Source organism: Aricia agestis, chromosome 21 (assembly GCF_905147365.1).
Source record: "Aricia agestis chromosome 21, ilAriAges1.1, whole genome shotgun sequence".
NCBI lineage: Eukaryota > Metazoa > Arthropoda > Insecta > Lepidoptera > Lycaenidae > Aricia > Aricia agestis.
Genome location: NC_056426.1, coordinates 5,938,844 through 5,955,492, shown reverse-complemented (window position 1 = coordinate 5,955,492; position 16,649 = coordinate 5,938,844). Strand labels below are relative to the sequence as shown.

Genomic DNA, 16,649 nt, shown 5'->3' with positions numbered 1-16,649 from the left:
ATTTTTTTTAATAATCTGAAAGTATGAATTAAACTTTATGAACTGTCATGCCATTGCCCTGTGGTTATTTTTTTCATAAATATGTTATAATTACCGCGTAGAGTAACGCGTTGTGCTAATTTGGACATTATTACTGTATAGTAGGGTTTATTTTAGCGTGTAATATAATATTTTTGATCCACCGTTCTAAATTTTCGCCCCAGGGGTGAAAATTGTGTTAATTCGTTGTTTTAATGGTGATTGTTTTACATATTGTTGAACTAGTTTTGCGGACATTATTACGGTTTGTTCAACTTTTGATTGAAAACAATGTTTTTTTTTTTCCTTTTTCTTTCCCGTGCGAGTTTCTTACGCCGGTTTTTTTGCCTTCCCGAATCGGTGGGCTTTTTCCGACATTCAAGAAGAGTTTTTATGAAATCTATTTTGAAAAAAAAAAGATTTCATTTATTTATGGTGTTACAATTTACAATACGAAGAAATTGACTTTAATTACGTATAGTCTGTCAAGAAAGAGAAAAAATAAAAAATGGCAACATCGTAGACCGTAGTGTCATCCCTTTCAAATCAATCTAAAGGGTCCCCGAGACGGTCAAACGATTTGACTCAAACACGTAAATTTTGACTCAAACCATTTTGATCGGTTACAAAGCTAGTTTGAACGGTTTGTCAAACATTTACGTGTTTGAAGCTTGTTTGATCGTGTTCCGATGTTTGAACAAACTTTGTACCATTCTTTGGAGTACATTATTTTTAACCGACTAAAAAAGAGGAAGTTATAAATTCGACGCGTATGTATGTAATATTTCCAGAACTGCCCAGTTTTCGTATAATATCAAATATGTTAGTCTAGATATCAGCATCTGAACAAATGTGCAAAATTTCAAAAGTGTATGTGTCTATGTTTGTGTTCACAATTTAAATATATTTTGTTGCACTAGGTATTGTTCAACGGGAGACTTCTGTAAGTTTCATCAAAATAGGTTTTGTAGTTTTTGAGATAGAGATTTTAATTCTCAATTTCGTACAATTTTAAAGTCGGTTTTATCTTTTACAAAATACTATTTATTCGTCACAAGACATGTACTCGGCAGCGCGTATTGAACCAAACTGCGCAGTGGCGTTTGACAAACCGTTCAAACCGACATCAAACGGTTGCATCAAACATGTAAGGTCTGAATCAAACCGTTTGATCGTCTCGGGGGCCCTTAAGAAAAAAGGGATGACACTACGATGTTGCCACTTTTTAATTTTTTCACTTTTTGACAGACTATAAGCTGCTTACTGTCTTACACCGAGTTTTTTTGGAATGTGATGCCTAGTTAATTTTTGTGTTTTATAGTTATAAACTTATTATTTACTACTATATGCTGTCCGCAACTTATTTGCGTCAAAATTAGTTTATCTCGCAGCTACAGGAAACGCATATTATTCCCGGAGAAAAAACTCGGACTATACCAAATTTCATCAAAATTGATTCAGCCGTTTAAAAAGCAACAGATTTAATAGTATTAGGGCCTGTTTCACCACTTTTTGATAAGGCTATTCATCAATTAACTTGATCGATCAAGTATGGAGAATCTGTCAAAAAAGTTGTGAATAGCCTATTAGGCACTTTATCAGAAAGTGGTGAAACAGGCCCTTAGTATCTAAGATTTGTGAGTGGAGTGAGCATAAACGTATGTAAGGCTGGACCTTACTTAGGTACGTTTTAAATGCTTACTAAGACACTTTTATTATGTCCTAGAAACTAGATAAAAAGGAAATAGGATTTACATAGAGCACTCAATACCGATCTTAAGTCCGCCAGTCCCCCTTGGCAAACTGTATAAGGAGGTGAATAGAAATAAACGGCCTTGGACGAGTTTATGCAATCGTGTGCATTTTGCGTCCGATTGTCTCGCGAGACGTGACAATTGCATTGCCCCGTCAGTTAGCTTGAATAAGTCATAGCTGTCTCGGAGGAGTTATGTGCAGACGAGCGGCAAGAAGTCGCGACTGACGTCGCGCGACAAAATTACTGCCTATATAAATATAGAATTAAACGACCTTGGATGTAATGGTCCTGTCAGTTAGCTGCTCCATAGGATTTAGGTGCAAACTGCAGACGAGCGACAGCAAGTCGCGACTCGTGAGTCGTGACTGATGTGGCGCGACAAAGTAACCTTAAAGTTACTTATTACTTAATAAAACAATGTAGTTTTATAGATCAGCTGGCCGATTCTGTATCGTACATTTGCGAGTTAATCACTGATTAGTAACGAAACGGAGGAGTGAGTAACGGAAAGTCTCACTTTTGTATGCAATTGAATAACAAAAAAGACAGTTTCCGTTACTCACTCCTCCGTTTCGTTACAAATTCAGTGATTAACTCACAAATTTACGATACAGAATCGGCCAGCTGCTGATAGAAAAAGTTAATTAGGGCTGTGTCAAATAAATTAAAAAGTACAGGCAATTTTATACGTGTGTAGTGTGCGTATAGCTGTGTACACTGTACACACACAAAAGTCTTGCCTAGGCGTAGTTTTGTTACATGCGTGTGCATTCAGATGAGGCGTAGTTTGGCTGACTTCAGTTTGTACTTCGAAAAACTTTTAATTTGTTTCTAGTTCTGTAGTAATAACTAATAGCTGAAAATATGACCTACATGCCTATAAAAAAGTCAATTAAGAAAAATCGATTTTTGCGTCGCGGCCTCGGTAAACCCAATGAGGTTCCCTAGTTTAGTTGTTGCTTGTTGCACAAAATTCTGTGTACAAATAACATAATCTGTTTGCTTAGAAATTAGATGTTGTAACAGTATGATTTGGTTACAGCAAGTTTGAACAAAAAATTTTACCTGTGCCAAAAAAGGCGGAATTTTAAATATCGTAAATGCAAAAATGTATCTGTCTGTTTGTTACCTCTTTACGCTTAAACCACTGAACCGATTCTGCAGAAATTAGGTATGGAGATACTTTGAGTCCCGGGAAAGGACATAGGATACTTTTTATCCCGAAAAAATGTACAGTTCTCGAGCGACACACGAATTTATGCACAACTGAGTTGCGGGCCTCATCTAGACTGGATGATCTAGTACATAATTTATCATTAGGAATAATAGGATACTCTTAATTCTTTCCTAAAATTCCCCCACACTAGCGCACTACGGATGCAGTACGGGAAAATAGTTCAATAGAGTTACAGTTAAAACAAACTAACGGAAGCCAAACCAATAAAAGCCAATCCCGAGAATCGTCTTCGTACGTTTCTTAAATTACATGCGCGTTCGACGATTTGTTTCGCGGCTTTTACGGTTCCGTATCTGAAGGTAAAAAAATATAGTTTAAAAATACAAAAAATCACGCTCATATTCATAGTCCAACGAAGAGTTACAAACATACATATACATGCATACAGGTAAAGCTAATAAACGCGTGTTAAAAAGTAAAAACCATAATTATGTATTACATACTAGAAATTTACCGTCTGTATGTTACCAGGCTGCATCTCAAGACTCACGATAGCTAGACAGTTGAAAATTTTAAAAATTATGTCTTTCTGTTGGCGCTATAACAAGTTCTCAAATAAAATAAATATATGTTTAAGCCCCTAGGGACTAGGTTAGGCCTTTTGACCGTTTTGCTTGATCTCAATAACGGCAACAGGCAGGCACTTTAAAATTGAAATATTTATAGAAATCTCAGTTGTATACTTAAATTATATAATAATATACTTAATTAATAATAAAATAAAAATATTTTTTTTTTATTCCTTACAAAAACGTCAATTTCTGTCTATTTTTTTCTCAGCCTCAATATACTTAATATGGTACGGAACCTGGGCCTTATCACACTGGCGATTAGCGAGCGATTTGAAAGCGACGCGACTGCGCAGCGCACACGCCGCAATGACGCCGCGATTGTGCGGCGTGCACGCAGCTTGCCTTCGGCGTTTTGGACACTCAGCAGCAAAATGGATTTTGACGTCACTCCCTAGACGAGTCTACTATGTATAATAATAATCTGTGTAGACGAGTGTACAAAATGGCGTCCACGCCACGCCGCGACGACGCTGCGCTGTCGCGACGTGCACGCTGCGCAATCGCTTTCAAATCGCTCGCTAATCGCCAGTGTGATAAGGCACTTAGTTCGCGCCTCCAACTCGCACATAACCGATTTTATCTAATAATTATTGTTAAAAATAATATAAGTAATCACCATAATATCAAATTATAGGATACCCGTGTTATATTAATAGTTTCAGGAATTGGGATTTCTAAACTGTGTTCATTAGTAACATAATGGGTTTGTGAATTCCGACTCGTGTTTACAAATTTATAATGGGTTTTAGGAATTCTAATGGTTAATGGTTATGTTTTATAGTTTATAAGAGTGTTTTTAAAGAATTTGAAGCTGTTTTAAGAAAAAAGATTATAGATCTAAAATTCTAGACTAGAGAATTTCTCTCACATAATATTATACAAACCTTCCTTGGACATCCAAGAAAACTCAAGACTAAAAAACTTTGAGAGGTGTCAAGGGACACCCGAATGGAACGAAGTTATTTCTTATGTTCAAAAAACCTGTATACCTACATATATATACACCCAAAAAATGTTAAAAAACGCCATCTATTGACGCCCAGGAATACTATAAACGTCCTCTGCCCCTACCATGCAGGTACTAATAAAAAGTGTCAAAATATATCATCCTGTCTCCTTTACTCCGAACGCGCGATAAGGAACGTCGTTCCAATTAATAAAAAGGTAATCGACAGTCAGACAGTCTATTCTATCATTTTTATTAAGTTGACGTATAGAATAACCTCCCCCGTTTTTGGAAGTCAGTTAACATAATATAAATAGACGTAACAAGAACAACTAACCTACTTGACAACTGGAGCGTGTGCCTCCTCATATTATATTTTAGTAAGGACATAAAACCTGTCAGCGCGTATAGTATGTTAGTTAGTATAATATAGTATAACTAGCTGTCCCGGCAAACGTTGTTTTGCCATTAATATAAAGTATTTCGCCCATATTATTTTATTGAAGTGACTAAATGAGTATGTCACCATGGCAACGTCCATCGCTATCCCGTCGCACAAACAATGGTCGCCGTCAGTCTTAAGTTGTAATAATTTACTATTATTTATTGAACAAATGCACTTATCAATATAAAAAGTACCCAGTAGCCGATTCTCAGACCCACTGAATATGCATATAAAATTTGGTTAAAATCAGTAAAGCCGTTTCGGAGGAGTACGGTGACTAACATTGTGAGTTGTGACTTGTGACAGGCTAATTTTATATATAAAGATATAATACAATATGTATACTTACTGAATAGGTAACTCATACTAGATTTAAGGTTACGCCCGCAACCGCAACTTCTTTACGCCAAAACTCGTTTGTCGCACGGGAAGAGCCTTTTTTTCCGCAAACGAAAAAAAAATCCTGATTCTTTCTTTTTTTCCGGGCATGGGCGTACCGAGGGGGGGGGGGGGGTAGGGGGGGGGGGGGGTAGGGGGGGGGGGGGGGCTGCCCCCCCCCCCCCCCCTGGATCACGTTGACGTCTCTACTAAGTATATTATGTAGTACTTTTATCATTAAAAATTAAGAACGAATTTTTGCCATTTGTTTGCAATACAATATTTTTACAACTAAAAATTATTAATTTTTTATTCTTTATAAACACCTAGCTTATGAAAAATCTGATTTGCCCCCCCTGGCCCAGAACCTGGGTGATTTGTCCCCCCCTGGCACCAGAACCTGGGTAATTTGCCCCCCCCCCCCCCCCCCCCCTGGCCGAGAACCTGGGTACGTCCATGTTTCCGGGTCTCAAAGTATGTATAGTATATTGTATTCGCATTTATAATGTTTGTATAACTAGATGTATATTATGTGATAATATGTATTGTGTAAGTTGTAAGTTGTAACATTCGAACGCTTTTTTATAAGTAAGGAAAATTATATGCAGTATCGATTTGGGCTATCTGCCGGTTATTACGTTCTGGTTAAAATATCGTATTAATTTTAAAAAAATTACATAACTAGAGAAATGTACATAAGGCCGGCAACGCACTAGTAGCTCTTCTAATGTTGCGAGTGTCCATAGGCTAGGCGACGGCAGTTGCTTTCTATCAGGTGCCCCGTTTGCTCGTTTTCCCCTATACTTTTTACCTCTTATTTTATATATAAAAAGTGTGTATTATTTAAGTATTTTATACGTGGGAGAGCCATGCTTCAGCACGAATGGGCCGGCTCGACCGGATAAATACCACGTTCTCACAGAAAACCGGCGTGAAACAGCGCTTGCGCTGTGTTTCGCCGAGTGAGTGAGTTTACCGGAGGCCCAATCCCCTGACCCCTACCCTATTCCCTTCCCTACCCTCAACTATTCCCTTCCATTCCCTTCTCTACCCTCCCCTATTACCCTATTCCCTCTTAAAAGGCCGGCAACGCACTTGCAGCTCTTCTGATGCTGCGAGTGTCCATGGACGGCGGAAGTTGCTTTCCATCAGGTGACCCGTTTGCTCGTTTGCCCCCTTATTTCATTTAAAAAAAAAAAAGTAATATGCAGTTAATACCTAAGCAATTTGTTAATCGCACCCACGAAATGACTCAGTTACCTACTAATGAAATTCTTATCATGATATGTGTATGAATTGTGGACTGTGGTGTGACTAAATTAATAGTGTTATGAACGTCGTAACAGTTTCCTGGACTAGGTCAACAAACTGACCCTATTTGAAATGGCTTAAAGCTAAAAGGATGTACTCAATTTCCACAGATTGTCCTATTGTTACCGAATATACTCACCAATACTTGACAATAGAGCAAGCGCTGGCTGGAGTCGACAAAGACGTGTGACGAAAATCATGTGATGTACTTTATGGATGGTCCCTAATCGGATATAAGCCCGATAATGTATAAAAAAGTCACGAATATGCGTAATCCAAAACTTCATCGTATTCCAGGTCGCACCATCGGCATGATGATCACGGCGTCCCACAACCTGGAGCCCGACAACGGCGTCAAGCTGATCGACCCCCACGGCGAGATGCTGGAGCAGAGCTGGGAGGAGCTGGCCACGCGCCTCGCCAACGTCAGGTGAGCGACAGCTGGGAGGAGCTGTGTGTCTGCGTGTGTGCTTGTGTGCGTGCGTGCGTGCGTGTGTGCGTGCGTGCGTGTGCGCGTGCGTGCGTGCTTAAGAGATGCGAGCTTGCAAGTATGTGTGTGTGCTTTAGATATAAAAGATTATCACTCGTCGTGAATAAAAACTTGGAGTCTAGTTTGACGAGAAAGTTAAATACATAGGTAAGTTACATTTTATATCGATAACAATATTATTATTTTGGACTCCAAAATAGCGACAACCTTAGAAGGCGAAGAGAATATAAAGATACATTTCTCTTTCCTTGTTATGTGTTTTTGCTTACGAATATATTTTCTGAGTTCTGTCAACAAAAAGCTGCTCTCGTTTTAAAATAGTCTTCATCTTTTTATTCTCCGTGGATTGTTAACGAGACAAAACTTTGAACAATAATAAACACTCTCAATTGAAAAGACTAACTCTCAAAAAATCCAGAAACCTGGCATGAACTTTCTAGAGTTTTGTATTACTAAGTCAGTTATACAAAACTATAAAGTATCATAATAACTCCTCTAGTAATACGATCTATTTCTATATGACCTACATAGAGTATACTTCAAAATCCATTAGTTTCGCGACGCCCTTTGAGAATGCACTGAAATAACAGGTAGTTACGTCAGATGCCCTTCGGTATGTAGATGACATAAAAGGTTTCTCAAGAGCTCAAGAGAGTATAGCTTTGAATGGGACCGTAGTTATTTGTGAAGAATTGATGACTGCTGTGTTATATTGTTTCTTAACTTGTTTGAAAATATAATACGTCATGTCGATATTATAAATACGATGGTTGTTACACCTTCATACTTAAACCGCTAAAGCGGTTTTGATGACGTTTGGTGTAATGATACTTTCAGTCACAAGAGAAAAGACATAAGCACAGATTACTAAATACTAAATAGTTATTACGTAACATGACACAATTTTGGAAAAATATACCTGCGCGATAAACTGCACTACACAGTACATATTCTATTATGACGACCTCTGTGGCTCAGTGGTGAACGCGTTGGTAGCTCAAGCCGGGGGTCGCGGGTTCGAATCCCGCCGACGGAACAAAAAAGTTTTCAATGTTCCCGGGTCTGGAAGTGTATTAAATATGTGTATGAAATAATAAAAATCTTAAATATATGTATAGTATAAAAGTATTAAATATATTTCCGTTGTCTGGTACCTGTAATACAACCTTTAGGTACTTAGCACGGGACCAGACTGACGTGGTGTGAAGCGTCCATAGATATTATTATTTAATTATTATTATATTATATTATTATCCAGTATTTTATCTTTCTACAAAAACAATATTAGTATTTTTACATAAACAGAACATCCAAACGGGTGAAAAGATTTCGATCTGGTTTTTATTTAAATAATCGTCAAGATCCACAGTGTAGTTGCAATAGTTCATTATAATCAGTTCGCTCACTGTTGAAAAATTTGTAGTTTAGTTTTTTTAATTTATTTTTTGTATTCCAGTGACAATGACCTGGAGTCAACGACGGAGCAGATCATCAAGGAGGTGAACGCCGACATGGGGCTCAAGGCCAGCGTCTTCATCGGCATGGACACTAGGTGAGTGCAGAGTGACAGACACAGTCATGTGACGACTGATGTCATGTGCTAATCGGTAGTGGCGCCTCTAGCGGAGAAAACTTGGTTACTGTAAAGTCGGTTTTATTTCATTTTGATTTAAATGTGAATAAAAATTTAACCCAAATTATTTTATATTCAATTATTGCCCTTAGCCCGGGCGCGCACTAGCGGCCAAGCCGCGGCGGCCATCGAGATAGATACCTTCGTATGAAACCGCCATAGACGACGCGCACCTGGCCGCAACACGCGACCTGCGGCCACACCATACTTTCGATGGCCGCTAGTGCGCGCCCGGGCTTACTCTTCTGGCCTTCTTGAGCAGAGCTCTATATTCCGTCCTCATTAGTGCTCTGAATCCCTAACAGACGTTAGGGATACAGACCCATTACATTTCATGCTGAATGACAAGTGACAACGCTTTACCTTCTCCAGGTACACGAGTCCCCGCCTCGCTGCGGCCGCTGTCCACGGTGTTATGGCACTGAAGGGCACGCCCAAAGAGTTCGGTATAGTCACCACACCGATACTGCACTACTGTGTACGGTGTAGGAACGATAACAGCTACGGGAAACCCACGGAAGAAGGTAAGGGGTTCAATATACTTCTTAGTATCTAAACACACTAGCCGAAAATACGCGGCCGAAGCTCGGCAAGATTACGCCTGCTAGACTTTAGACACTTATTCTCGTAACGCCGAAGCCTGTCCTGAGCGGTCATTGACTCCCTGTCAAAAAACTTGGCATATTTCATCGTTTTCTATTTCTCTCTTGGTACTAAATCAGTGATTATGAAAGTGGTCCTAGGGGTCCATGGGAGACTCGAAGGGGTCTACGATGTGCGTGACCATAACTGGGAGGTCGACAACGGTAAGATCGTGAAATGAAATTCTTTTATTTCCAAATTGGTTAAAAATTAAAACTTTTAAAACGTCTACATAAGGCCTACCACTGGGTCGGGAACTAATTCGGCGAGAAGAACCGGCGTAAGAAACTCGCCCGCATGCTTCCATACAATGTACTGATTCCTAGGCAGTTGACAGACCAACATTTGGTTGGATCATGTCAATTCATAAATTCTGTTAAATTTATACGTGGGAGAGCCATGCTTCGGCACGAATGGGCCAGAAATACCATGTTCTCACAGAAAACCGGCGTGAAACAGCGCTTGCGCTGTGTTTCGCCGAGTGAGTTTACCGGAGGCCCAATCCCCTACCCTATTCCCTTCCCTACCCTCCCCTTCCCTACCCTCCCCTATTACCCTATTCCCTCTTAAAAGGCCGGCAACGCACTTGCAGCTCTTATGATGCTGCGAGTGTCCATGGGCGACGGAAGTTGCTTTCCATCAGGTGACCCGTTTGCTCGTTTGCCCCCTTATTTCATTAAAAAAAATGTCGGCTAGGTTTGACGTAGTGCGACCAAACTACGTAGATCCCCCATCTGCCTAGGAATCAACTTCTCTGATAGTACATGCTAGCCGGATCCAGCCAAATTTCGAAAGTGGTCTAGAAAACAAAAGAGTTTGGGAACCTCTGCGCTAGATAGTAAAATATCATAAATTGCTAATCTTGCAGATATACTTGGTTCTGCAGCATTATATACAGTCAGAACAAATAGGGAGATTTCTGACGAAGACACGGCAATACTAGTTTATGACAGTTATTTTCACAGTAGTTTTATATGGTTTTTTTATAGTTTATAGGGAAACGCTGCCGAAATTAATACAATCTAGTGATTTCTACCGGAATTGGAGTTCTGATATTTTGTAGGCTTTGTCGATTCCGTAGTCTAGGCAACCGCACGCAAACTTTGCTATCTTATCTAGAAAATTATCTATCGATTCGACGGTGTATTGAACCGGAAATGTGAAAAGTATGGATTAATCATAATAACTATATTTCGTGGCAGGTGACTAAGAAATGAGTTGACATGACTGATATTAATATACAAATAGGAATATAAACAATCCTATAATATAATTTCCTTAATTAAAGTATCTCCGCACCAAATGTCATTAAAATTGTTCTAGCCGTTTGATCTAGTAACAAACAAACATACATACTTTACATATAGTCACATTTTTATGATCATTAAATTACATTCGGTTATTTAACTTCGTCAAAGTTTCAGAAACTTTAACAACCAAATTCTTTAAAAACAGGTAGGTCCACCCTGTGTACCTTTTTTTTTATGTGTGAGTAGAGGTTCCGTTTTGAACGGATCGGATCAGAACAAAGCTCCTCAGTATTTTAAGTGGGATTTAGATGTTTAACAACCTGGCTTGACACGCTACTGTGTGTCTAGATCCTTTCTTATTTAATAAAATTATTGCCTCTATTCCAGGTTACTACGAGAAAATCGTTGGTGCGTTCAAAAACATACGACAGAAGTTATCTGTGACTGGCAACTACAATACTATTCTATATGTCGACGGCGCGAACGGCGTTGGCGGCAAGAAGCTGAACATCATCAAAAAGGGCTTAGACGGCGAATTGGATCTTGTACTACACAACCTGGGAGGGAATGGAGGAAAGTTGAACTTGAATGTAAGTTGATTTGACTTATATCTATTTAATGTGTAGGTAGTTTATATTTTAATCCAGAGTGGAAACTTCTACCATAGTAAATTTCATAAAAATTGGTTCAGCGGTTTAAGCGATTTCAAAAGTTTCTCAATTCAACAGTAGTATTTTCTATGTATGTTCGCGGATATCTTTGCCGTTTGTCAACCGATTTTGATGATTCTTTTTTTGTAGCAAAGAAGATTTTCCGTAGGTGGTCCCATTATAGGCAACTATTTGAAGTCGTTTTTCTAAATTCTAATACACCAATGCAATTCCAGTGCGGTGCAGACTATGTCAAAGTATCACAGAAGCCGGCGACGGGATTCGAGGCGCCGCCGCTGCAGCGCGTCGCCTCGCTCGACGGCGACGGAGACAGGCTCGTGTACTACTACCTCGACCAGAAGTGAGTACAGCAACTGTACAGCTGTCATACAGCTATCGCAGACTACGGGGCCGCGCCGCAACACGGTGACTCTGGTGCGCCGCCCCGCCCAGTTAGCTAGTTAGTTGGTGCGCTCGAACGTGCTTGTTTGGATCGCAAAAGAGTTTTTATAAATATAATCCAGTTGTTCCTAATTTCGTTATGTCAATGGGGGGTTGACATGAAGCGACTTAATTACCTAAGTTCGGCAGTTGCCTATAAACCAACTTCTTTTATAGTACCTCAAATGTGTATAATAGGGACAGTGCGTGAACGTCATAGCTGTGCACTGGTGTCGTCAATATAGTTTCTGCACGGCCTCTATTAGGTAAATGGCAAAATTGTTTTGTTCGGTGACCTATCTATATAATAATATCTTTAAAATGATTACAGTGAGACAAAACAATATTATTTCCACCAGTGAGAACATGAAGTTACTTGACGGTGACCGCATAGCGACGCTGCTCGCCAGCTACATCACGGAGCTGCTGGCCGCCAGCGGAGCCCTGGGCCTGCGGCTCGGCCTCGTCCAGACCGCGTACGCTAACGGCGCTTCTACTAAATATATCACACAGAAATTGGTGAGTGATAGTGTAAAATATAGTGTAATTCATTGAAATAAATATATATGCTTGGTACAAATATTTTTTGAGAATAAAAATCTTCGGGTAAATTACTCTACCCTCGCAGTGTTTTAGGGGTAAATTGGGAGAGTTATGACGTTTTGTGAAAGTGTTGTCGTGCGTCGCTACTCGCCGCACCATCAACAACACCGCAACGCACCAGTGACCTTGTTCTTAGAAAATATCTCCCAGAAAGAGTCTTTTGACTCAATACGAGCCTAAAGTGTCCTTTATAATCTATATCCTCACCAATATAACCTATAATTTTCAGAAAATCCCCGTGACCTGCGTCAAGACCGGCGTGAAGCACCTCCACCACGCGGCGCTCTCGTACGACGTGGGCGTGTACTTCGAGGCCAACGGGCACGGCACCGTCGTGTACAGCGACGCCGCCAAGCGCGCCGTCCGCGAAGCCGCCGACACCGGGTGAGTGAGAGAGAGAGATGCTGGCGTGCGACAGAGAGAGGTGTAACACGCGGCGTTGGAGTGCGAAAGAGGTAGATGATGTGACACGCGGCGCTAGCGTGCGAAAGAGGGAGACGGTATAACACGCGGAGCTAGCATGCGAGAGAGTGAGAGAGGTTTAACACACGGCGTTGGCGTGCGAGAGAGAGACGTGTAGCGCTGTCAAACGTAATGTGCACTTACAACGCGCTAGTTGACAAATTCTTAAAGTCATCACGTTTTGTCTTTATTAAAACTTACACTTACATTATCTTTCTCAATTTCCAGCGACGTAGAACAACGTAAATCCGCGGAGCTGCTCCTTGACCTAATCGACATGACGAACGAGACGGTCGGCGACGCGATCTCGGATCTGTTCCTGGTGGAGACGGTGCTGTGTGCGCGCGGCCTCGACGCGCGGGACTGGCTGGCCCAGTACACGGACCTGCCGTGTCGCCAGCTGAAGGTCACCGTGCAGGTAAGCTCATTGCAGCAAGACGTCATTGCAGGAAAGGTCATTGCAGCGAGAGGACATTGCAGAGGGAGGTCATCGCAGGTAGAGGTCATTGCAGCGAAGGGGCATTGAAGTGGAAGATCATTGCAATGAGAAATCATTGTAGTGGGAGGTCATTTCAGAGAGTGTTCATTGCAGCGAGAGGTCATTGCAGTGAAAGGTCATATTTTAGGGCGATGTCATATTATATTGAAGTCGAATGTTACCTAAAATTCTATTACTGCCTTTTTTAACATTCAGTTGACCTTCACTGATTCTTCGAGTCCCCAGCCCTATGTTGCTTATAGCCTTTTTTTAAATTACTAACTCGCGATTATTATGCCATACTAGATGTTCCGCGCGGCTTCCCCCCCGTAATTTAGGAATATCACGGAAACCGTGCAAAAAAAGAAACCTATGTCCTTTCACGTGGTCTATTCAAATTTCAAATCGGACTAGTACTTCCTGAGATTAGCGCGTTCAAATAAGCCATTTCAAATAATTTCCCCCCGTTTTTTCCACAATTTCATCTATTTATTCGCTCCTATTAGTATTCATCATCATCATCATCATATCAGCCTATAGTCGTCCACTACTGGACATAGGCCTCTCTCAATAAACGCCAAGATGACCGATCTCCTGCTGCTCGCATCCAACATGGGCCTGCAACTAAGCGGAGATCGTCGTCCCACCTAGTTGGAGGTCGACCTACACCCCGATTTCCCAGCCTTGGTCTCCATTCCAGAGTAAGTTTACTCCAGCGATCGTCTGTTCTTCGAGCTACTAGTATTAGCGTGATAAAATATAGCCTATAGCCTTCCTCAATAAATGGGCTATCTAACACTGAAAGAATTTTTCAATTCGGACTAGTAGTTCCTGAGATTAGCGCGTTAAAACAAACGAACAAACTCTTCCCAATTATAATATAAGTATAGATGATAGCGCCATACCTTAATCGGCAAATTAAAAAAATTACGGTATCTATGCCATATTTTAACTATACTCGCATTCAAGCTAGCCTTTACATTTACAGGACCGAAACGTGATATCGACAGCGGACGCGGAGAGAAAATGCACGGCGCCCGAGGGTCTGCAGAGCCGGATTGACGAGCTGGTGGACAAGTACACGGACGGCCGCGCCTTCGTCCGTCCGTCCGGCACCGAGGACGTCGTCCGGGTGTACGCCGAGGCGGATACGCAGCAGGTAGGACGGGGACAAGAAACGATAGTATATACTTTATCAGGTTTCCAACCTGTTGGTCGCGACTACCCTAGGTAGTCGCCTGAAAAAGAACTATTTTAGTAAAAAACAATATGTATATACAGGGTGTAACAAAAATAAGTGATAATACTTTAGGGTGTGTACGTGTTCCTTGTAGAGAGTTCACTGCGAAAGTAGCAGCGCTGAAAGACGAAAAAATTTTTTCACTTTTGTATGGGCAAGGGCCCGAGCGTCACGAGTTTCCCCATACATAAGTGAAAAAAAAATTTTGGTCTTTCAGCGCTGCTAATTTCACAGTGAACTCTCTACAAGGAACACGTACACACCCTTAAGTATTATCACTTATTTTTGTTACACCCTGTATAACAAAAAAAAACATGAAATTCCTAAATATACATACATGAAAAAGCAAATAGTACAGGAGGGTCAATATTTTGTCATAAAACATAAAAAGGTTGAAAAACACTGGACTATAATATTATATGTATTGTATACTACTATAGTTTGTGCGTTTTATGATGATATGCGTGACACATTATTAATTATAATTGACAATAGTAGGGAAGTTACCTAACAAAAATTAATCGAAAATATCGAATCACTTCGTGAAGGAATTGCAATCGAAATTATCGATTTCGTACTGACATGTCAGTGGTGCCGGCGATTTAAGATGGCCGCCCTTTTTTATCGATTTGATTTCGATTCAACAGAGTCAATCTCTATTGACATAAGTTCCGTTTCATGCATCTGACATTTTTCAAATGTTTTCGTAACAATAATTTTATACTCCTATTTCACAGTTCATATTTATAATTTTATATTAACAAGTTAGCATTTAGCAACTTTTAATTTTTATTCATTTACAATTATAGGAAACATTTGTTTTTGTAGATGGAATATAATTTATTACACCTTGTTTTTTTTGTTTTCTTGTAAAAAAACCCGTAGCAAGGAATATGAAAACTGTCACCCATATGATCTTAATACGTACAAACTATAGTTACTAGTGTTGCGACCTCGCTGCGTCGAAATTTCGTAATCGCACTTTTATTAAACCGTTTGTTTCTCCGAGATAGTTCTATCTTTTTCTTCGGAATGAAGGAATTTTCATTACAAAGATTAAAATTGATTCAATGGTTTAAGTGTGAATAGGTTACAGACAGTCAGGCACTTTTGCTTTTCAAATATTATGAATGCAATAGGAATGTGATAACTGATAACAATTAGCGATACCGCCAAAACTTTCCTAGAAGATGAAGATGTTTTCTCTATCCGCCGTTAGATATCGTTTTTACATCAGAAACTTAGATTCAAACCCACCAACTTACCATACCTTTTTTCTTTACAGGCAGCAGACAAACTAGCGGCAGAAGTAGCTCAAGCGGTGTTCGATTTAGCCGGCGGTGCTGGCGAAAGACCGGTCCTACCCGAGTAGACCGAAAGACCAATTTATGGTCTAGTAGACCTAAAGACCAACTAGCTCAATGAATAAGACCAAGGGCTAACCTTGTAAAATATGTTCCACTGTCCAAATTGTATATTTTAAACTTCCGAAAGGAGGTTATAATGATTTTTAATTTGTGGCAAATGTTCAATATTTGATTAGACAAACTTTTAGTCAGCTTTTTTATTTTAACACCAAATACGTATAACTACGTACTAATATGTATAAACCAGAATCTCTATAATATTGACTATTTTTCATATTATTTTTTATCATCACAAAACCTTATAGACATGGCGGACCTACGTGATTTAGTTAGGGTCAAGTCAACGTGTGACCTGACTGCAGGTTTGACATAACTCGACAAAATTACGTAGCACTTTCATCTACCAGCTGTAACTATAGCAATCAATATCTTTAATAGTACATTTAAAGAAACGAATTACGTACTTTACAATTTGCTCATATTTTACCTAAAATGTTCAAAATGTGTTATAAATTAGGTAAATTACCTGAAATTTGACTGCTTGTCTTAGACAAGTGTTTAAAAATATTTTTATACTTCTTTTATTGTTTTTGTAATTGCGCACTTAGATTTTCTTCTAAGTTTCAAAACTACTTCGGTTGAAATTATTATTAATGTTATAAAGACAATTGACATAGTTTAATACTTGCTGCCTGTATATAAGAACAGTGTAACTATAGGTCTACCCAAG

The 16,649-nt window shown here is 39.8% G+C and overlaps 1 protein-coding gene across 1 annotated transcript in view; it reads left to right on the top strand.

Moving 5' to 3' along the window:
* LOC121737704 (phosphoacetylglucosamine mutase) overlaps nt 1-16,391 on the top strand; it is a 32,550-nt gene extending 16,159 nt beyond the window's left edge. Inside the window, exons 3-12 of the mRNA XM_042129385.1 lie at nt 6,961-7,093; nt 8,610-8,705; nt 9,159-9,310; nt 11,066-11,268; nt 11,565-11,689; nt 12,129-12,288; nt 12,602-12,756; nt 13,063-13,252; nt 14,301-14,471; nt 15,838-16,391. Coding sequence (XP_041985319.1) covers nt 6,961-7,093; nt 8,610-8,705; nt 9,159-9,310; nt 11,066-11,268; nt 11,565-11,689; nt 12,129-12,288; nt 12,602-12,756; nt 13,063-13,252; nt 14,301-14,471; nt 15,838-15,924 — 1,472 coding nt within the window. The 3' untranslated portion in view covers nt 15,925-16,391. The remainder of the gene's footprint in view (nt 1-6,960; nt 7,094-8,609; nt 8,706-9,158; nt 9,311-11,065; nt 11,269-11,564; nt 11,690-12,128; nt 12,289-12,601; nt 12,757-13,062; nt 13,253-14,300; nt 14,472-15,837) is intronic.
* Nucleotides 16,392-16,649: the final 258 nt, after the last annotated feature.